Source organism: Parambassis ranga, chromosome 2 (genome assembly GCF_900634625.1).
Source record: "Parambassis ranga chromosome 2, fParRan2.1, whole genome shotgun sequence".
Classification (NCBI taxonomy): domain Eukaryota; kingdom Metazoa; phylum Chordata; class Actinopteri; family Ambassidae; genus Parambassis; species Parambassis ranga.
Window position 1 is genome coordinate 1,860,561 of NC_041023.1, and position 7,405 is coordinate 1,867,965.

General features: G+C 52.1%; 1 protein-coding gene across 1 annotated transcript; it reads left to right on the plus strand.

The window, feature by feature from the left end:
• The first annotated feature begins 418 nt into the window (after positions 1-418).
• LOC114447930 (kinesin heavy chain-like) lies at positions 419-7,240 on the plus strand. Its single transcript, XM_028424489.1, has 26 exons — positions 419-942; positions 1,635-1,722; positions 1,803-1,876; positions 2,101-2,205; positions 2,282-2,330; positions 2,399-2,454; positions 2,532-2,619; positions 2,696-2,820; positions 2,887-2,991; positions 3,078-3,226; positions 3,695-3,843; positions 4,065-4,246; positions 4,320-4,388; positions 4,458-4,664; positions 4,734-4,886; positions 4,951-5,148; positions 5,226-5,343; positions 5,425-5,483; positions 5,565-5,674; positions 5,755-5,856; positions 5,932-5,992; positions 6,075-6,146; positions 6,236-6,340; positions 6,409-6,625; positions 6,708-6,827; positions 6,904-7,240. Exons 1-25 carry the CDS (start codon positions 817-819, stop codon positions 6,803-6,805), a joined length of 2,865 nt encoding a protein of 954 aa, XP_028280290.1. The 5' UTR covers positions 419-816; the 3' UTR covers positions 6,806-6,827; positions 6,904-7,240.
• Positions 7,241-7,405: the final 165 nt, after the last annotated feature.

Consider the following 7,405-nt stretch of genomic DNA (forward strand, 5'->3'; position numbering starts at 1 on the left):
TTTGGCAACAAAATATATATGTGTGTGTGTGTATATGTGTATAAGCTTCATGTGATATTATTTATTATTTTATTATTATCAGACTGTAGGTTTAAATTGTGTGATTAAAGTTTATTTGTAGAGAAAACGCCGTTCTTTACGCCGTCCCGGTTGTCATGGAGCTGCAGTGAGCGGCGTTCAATGACCTGAAGAGAGTGTGGTTTTTTTCCACCGCTTGTAATCTGGCGAATATACCTTGATATTCCAGCGGCGTCCTGATCGCGTAAACGTTTGTTTTTTTACGCAGGTTTCTTTTAAAGAGACACTTTGAAATTAGTGTGGTGCTGATGCGGGCCCAGGCGCGCGCAGCAACACTGTGTGCGTGAGCGCGCCCCCGCCACCAGTCCGGACGATGCGGCTGTCTCTGCGCATCCTCCTCTCAGACTCTCCCTCTGCAGACCGGGCAGCACTTTCCCCCGAGACTTCCCGTCTTTCGCTGTTTCTGCGGGAGGCCTGTACACCGGAGTGTGGGACGCAGCGCTGCGGTGGATCCTGCCTGGCCATGGCGCAGCTGACGAGGGATATTTAGCCTGGATACAGGACGCGTTGCGCATTGGATGGGTGGGAAACTTTCAAGGAGGCGCCTCGGTCTTTGTCAATAATAACTTGTGCTCTGTAATTAAATTAAACCCTGAACCGTGAGTTGGACATCATCAAGAGGTCCGTGGACCTCAGCTTGGGCACCACCGTGCCTCACAGAGACTGATCCTGGTTGCTACCCGCATTCATCTGGAGTGGGCGGTGTAAACAGAAGCAGCAGCAGCAGCAGCAGCAGTCATGGTGGATGCAGCGGAGTGCGGGGTGAGGGTGATGTGCCGCTTCAGGCCCCTGAACGAGTCCGAAATCAACCGAGGAGACAAATACATCCCCAAATTCAAAGATGACGACACGGTGGTCATAACGGCAAGTCTGTCTGTCTGTCTGTCACTGAGGAGGGTAAAATAATAACAGAAGGAAAGTCATCTGCAGGCAGGAAGCCAAGTGCGCAGTGAGGCAGAAATACATGTAAATATATTTATTACAAATGTAAAAGAGAGAGAGAGCTCTGACCATAGAAACAGCATCAGACTTCACAAGTTTAAGCAACAGAAATGATATTTATGTGTTTGTTTTCTCCTCCTTGGACTTTCATGTGGGTGGAGTTTACAACGATTACAAAATAAAAGTCTGAAAATCAAAAAGATGGAGACGTGCCAGCCTCCTCTCCATCAGCAGCTCTGCATCATTCAGGCCGCTCGGTCCCCCCGTCACCGCCTGCTTCATCAATCAGAGGAGCAGCAGCCTGGTGCTGTGTGGCTGCTGCTGAGGAGGCCAGGCAGGAGGAGTGATGGATGGACAGAGGGTGGAGCTGCTGGAGCAGTTTAAAAAAACACATGATGATCAATACTGCTCACATTTGCAGGAACAGATTGATTGTTAAAAACTGAATTATGTATCAGGTTGAACCTTTTTTTTCACACTAACTGATCAGCTGCATTGATTGATTGATTGATTTGTCTGGATTCTGTTCTTAGAAGCTCAGGTTTTGTACAAAAATGGGTCAAAAACAGCCTGATGGGTGTGAACCTGTTGTTGTTTTGTCTATAAAAAAACAGGGCAAGCCGTACATGTTCGACCGCGTGCTGCCTCCCAACACGTCGCAGGAGCAGGTCTACGACCAGTGTGCCAAGCAGATAGTCAAAGGTAGGAAAGGGGGAACCCCTGGCTCCTGTGGGTGGCGCTGGTGCTTTGGCTGTGATGTGACGTTTCTGTCCGTCCCCCAGATGTCCTCGGCGGGTACAACGGGACCATCTTCGCCTACGGGCAGACATCCTCCGGGAAGACACACACCATGGAGGTAAGTCGACGCGGGCCTGATGGTGAGGCAAACACACAGGTCCCTGAACGCAGCTTAGAATGTGTCACTGTAGCAGATTAATCCAGTGAAACAGAAGCCCTGAGCCTCTCTCTCTGATCACTGTCTTTACAACACATGGTAATCTTTCCTCTTTAAGCCCTCGTTACATCATCAGAGCGTCGACCCCGTTTGACCCCATGTGCTGTGTGTGTGTGTGTGTTCAGGGCAAACTGCACGACCACCAGCTGATGGGGATCATCCCGCGCATCGCCCACGACATCTTTGACCACATCTACTCCATGGACGAGAACCTCGAGTTTCACATCAAGGTAAATATTTAAAAAAAAAATGAAAATGTGTTGTTGATTCACTTTAAACACAACAAACTGACGCTTCTCTGTGCAGGTCTCTTATTTTGAAATCTACCTGGATAAGATCAGAGACCTGCTGGACGGTGAGTCTGAGTCTGTATGTCCTGTTCGCAGCGTGCACATTTGACATTTTTTTTCTCGTTTTTAAAAGTGTCCAAGACGAACCTGTCCGTGCACGAGGACAAAAACAGAGTGCCCTACGTCAAGGTTTGTGCGCTTTGACTTCAGGTGTGTCGGTCTGGCTGCTGCCGAGCGTGACTCCTCTTCAATGTTGTCTCTCACAGGGATGCACCGAGCGCTTCGTGTCCAGTCCGGAGGAGGTGATGGACGTCATCGACGAGGGGAAAGCTAATCGGCACGTGGCAGTGACCAGTGAGTGTTGTCTTTTTTTTGTCCATCGCAGGTTTGTGTAGTTTCACACGTGTGACAAAGAGTGTGTGTGTTGTAGACATGAACGAACACAGCTCTCGCAGCCACAGCATCTTCCTCATCAACATCAAGCAGGAGAACATCGAGACCGAGACCAAACTGTCGGGGAAGCTCTACCTGGTCGACCTGGCTGGCAGCGAGAAGGTGGGTTGGAGTTAAAGATCTCTGAAAGGTGCCGAAACCTTTGAACCATGTGACCTCTTTGAGCAGGTGAGCAAGACCGGAGCGGAGGGAGCGGTGCTGGACGAGGCGAAGAACATCAACAAATCCCTGTCTGCGCTGGGAAACGTCATCTCTGCTCTGGCCGAAGGAACCGTAAGTCACAACAGCGGAGTCTGTCTCTGTGAAACATGAGGACTTGGTGTCGGTGTCAGAGGATGTGAGAGTGTGACATGTTCCAGAAAAGCCACGTGCCGTACAGAGACAGCAAGATGACCCGGATCCTGCAGGACTCTCTGGGAGGGAACTGCCGCACCACCATCATCATCTGCTGCTCGCCGTCCGTCTACAACGAGGCGGAGACCAAGTCCACGCTCATGTTCGGACAGAGGTACCCGCTCTGTCATTCCTCTTTCAAATATTTCCCAAGTGCTGCTGGGAAATCATCCCTCCAGCTCCAAGAAAATCTGCACCTCTGCAGAAAAGACACCGTAGGACAGGATGATGCTGATTCATCAGGGTGACGTCAGTTCTGCTAACTAACCACCAGATGGCAGCGGGTCTCCCACTGTTATTCCTATTTATAGCCTCTCTTACCTTCTCCTGTATGTGTCTTCTAAAACAAAGAATAATCCACCATTTCTAATCTGACAGTAAACAGTAATCTGACCCTGATTCAAGCTGTTTATGTAACACACACACACACACACACACGCTGAATGATTACTGTGCAGCCATCTGCTGAGGAGGAAATGAAAGAGTTTAAACCACCAACGAGATTTACAGCAGCTGCAGACGCAGCACAGCATCCCTAGGAGGCGCTGCTAAGACGACTCTCTGTGTGTGTGTGTTTATATAGAGCCAAGACCATCAAGAACACGGTGTCTGTGAACCTGGAGCTCACGGCCGAGGAGTGGAAGAAGAAGTACGAGAAGGAGAAGGACAAGAACAAGAGCCTGAAGAACGTCATCCAGAGGCTGGAGGCGGAGCTCAGCCGCTGGAGGAACGGTGAGATGATGTCACTGCTCCTCCTCTTCCTCCTCCTCCTACTCAGCATCCTCGCTCTCTTTTCCCTTCTTTGTTGCTTGGTAACCACGGAAACCCCCGCGCCCGCTTCCCTGCTGACAACACTCCGTCTCCACGGCAACAAATCAGCCTGCAGTCCTCACACACACACACATGATGCCTCCTCTTCACAAAGTTTGTGTGTTTTTTGCTTCCTGTTTCAGGGGAGAATGTTCCGGAGGAGGAGCAGCTGAGCTCCAAAGATCAGAGGAGCGCCGAGCCGTACGACAACACTCCCATCATCGACAACCTGCTGCCGGCTGGAGGTGGAGGCGCCGTCTCCTGTGAGGAGAGGAGCAAGTACGACGAGGACATCAGCAACCTGTACAAGCAGCTGGACGACAAGGTGAGGACACGTCCTGTCCTGCTCTCGTTCGTGTAAATGTCTGCGCCTTGTTTACGTTTAAAAATGTCTGCAGGACGATGAGATCAATCAGCACAGCCAGCTGGCGGAGAAGCTCAAGGAGCAGATGATGGACCAGGAGGAGGTTTGTCTCCTTTTTTTTAACACTTTCTCCTTTAGGTGGATGTTTCTGACGGTGTTCTGTCCTACACAGCTGCTGGCGTCCACGCGGCGGGACTATGAGAAGATCCAGGAGGAGCTGTGCCGGCTGCAGACGGAGAACGAGCTGGCCAAGGAGGAGGTGAAGGAGGTGCTGCAGGCGCTGGAGGAGCTGGCCGTCAACTACGACCAGAAGATCCAAGAGGTGGAGGAGCGGGACCAGGCCAACCTGCAGCTGACGGAGGAGCTGCAGCACAAGACGGTGGGTGGGGTCCTCCTGATGTGGAGTGTGTGTGTGTGAGCAGTGGCTGATGGTGTGTGTTGTGGGCAGGCGCTGCTGGCGGTGGTGCAGCGGGAGCTGAGTCAGCTGCAGGAACTCAACGGCCTGCAGAGGAAGAGAGCCGCCGAGGTCCTCAACCTGCTGCTGCGAGACCTCAGCGACATCGGCGCCATCATCGGCACCAGCGACATCAAGACCACAGCGGTAAGCGACGCTGTTACAGACACACAACACAACAGGTGACTCACAAACACTTTGTCTGTCCCAGTCCTCAGAGGCGAAGGGGAACGGGTCGGCCGTGGAGGAGGAGTTCACCGTCGCTCGCCTCTACATCAGCAAGATGAAGTCTGAGGTCAAGTCTCTGGTCAATCGCAGCAAGCAGCTGGAGAGCACTCAGGCCGACGCCCACCGCAAGATCCAGGCCAACGACAAGGAGCTGGCGTCCTGTCAGCTGCTCATCTCCCAGGTAACCACAAACACAACACCGCAGGGAAGGTGGAGGTCGTCCTCATCCTCCTTCACGGTGTCCCCCTCTTTGTGCAGCATCAGGCCAAGATCAAGTCCCTGACCGACTACATGCAGAACATGGAGCAGAAGAAGAGGCAGCTGGAGGAGAGTCAGGACGCTCTGACGGAGGAGCTCGCCAAGCTGCAGGCTCACGGTGGGTGCACGACACAACACGGCACAACACGACACAACACAACATCTGCCGCACGCACTAATAACACCGTGTGCACTTCAGAGAAACGGCACGAGCTGTCAGGGGACGAGAAGGAGGACATCCAAGATGAGGACATGAAGGTAAAAAAACAAAATGGCCGCCCATTTGAAGCTGGGCTCAGATGATGTCGTTCTCATGCGCATGGTGTCTTTGTCCTCTAGAAGACGCTGGAGGAGCAGCTGGAGCATCACAGGGAGGCTCATCAGAAGCAGCTGAGCCGCCTCCGAGACGAGATCGAAGACAAGCAGAGGATGCTGGACGAGCTGACAGAGTAAGGAGGACGCACTGCAGGGTCACGTTTACAGATTGCGCGTCAGCGTACGTGTGATTGAAGGAAAAACTCTGTCTCAGCTTAAACCAGGGTCTGCTGCTGGAGCAGGTGAGGCTCATGTCCGACTACGACAAACTGAAGGCGGAGGAGCAGGAGAAGGACGCGAAGCTGCAGAAACTCATGTGGGTACCGGAGAACACACTCCCTGCTCCGCTGTCCATCAGCGTGTCTCTGTAACATGTCTCACTGTCTGTCAGGCTGCTGAACGAGCAGGGCGAGCAGGCCAGGGAGGATCTGAAGGGTCTGGAGGAGACTGTGGTGAGTCCCGCAGGCGCTGCCGTCGTTGCCGTGGGATACCAGGTCCTCGCATCACACTTATCTCTTTGTCTTTCTGTCTCAGGCCAAAGAGCTGCAGACGCTGCACAACCTGCGCAAACTCTTCGTTCAGGACCTCACCATGAGGGTCAAGAAGGTACGCCTGCTCCTCCTCCTCCTCCTCTTCCTCTTCCTCACTGTCATCTATGTTTCCAGAATCTGCTGCTCAGGTCTGTTTTTGTTTAGAGCGCAGAGCTCGACTTTGAAGAGGGACTCAGCAACGTGGCTCAGAAACAGAAGATCTCCTTCCTGGAGAACAACCTGGAGCAGCTCACCAAGGTCCACAAGCAGGTACAGACATCACCGGGACCCGATCTAACAGAACGGGTACAGCAGTCATTAAGAGGTTCTCTCTGCAGCTGGTCCGGGACAACGCAGACCTCCGCTGCGAGCTGCCCAAGCTGGAGAAGCGCCTTCGGGCCACGGCAGAGCGGGTCAAAGCCCTGGAGAACGCCCTGAAGGAGGCCAAGGAGAACGCCATGAGGGACCGCAAGCGCTACCAGCAGGAGGTGGACCGCATCAAGGAGGCCGTGCGGGCCAAGAACATGGCCAGGAGGGGGTACTCGGCACAGATCGGTGAGACCTTCTCCCAGCTGGCTAAAAATATGTGAAAACATTGTGAAATATTTAATCAATAAATTCAATTTCTGTCTCTCAGCAAAGCCCATCAGGCCAGGCCACCATCCACTGTCATCCCCCATCTGCAGCTCCGTCAGAGTCAGAGTTGTTGTGGACACCTACACCCACAACAACTGATCCCACAGCAGCAAGGCAGCCTGTGAGTGTGAACACCGCAGTACCCACAGTCACCACTAGGTGATCAACACTAACATGTAATGACTGCCTCTCTACAGACATACCATAAACAACGCATGGCCCGCCCGCCATCCTACCTGGATCCCACCAGCCCCGCCCCTCCTGCTGGAGCACCAATGGGAGGCCATCACCACAGACTGTCACCGCTTCAAACATCCACAGTGTAAATACGGACATTTTTCACAGTGGTAGATTAAATATGCATCATAGTTATTGATCATTATTTCCAACATACATTCTTTACGTACTATTTTTGCACCATGTACGGTGTTTTTTGTTAATATCGTATATGGAAGGCGGAGGTGAAGCTGCATGGAGTGGAGCTCGTGTTAAAGGCATGCTGGGAAGGTTCAGGCTGTGGCGTCATATATCTGAGTGCACCCACGATCAAAGACAATAAATCTGTTTGTCTCACAATGAGGTGAAAAAAAACCTTCAGGTGTGTCGTCATGATATAATCTTTAATCCCTATACATATACGTCCATCTGTAACATTGCACATCATCATCATCATCATCATCATCAGTTTGGACAGGAACA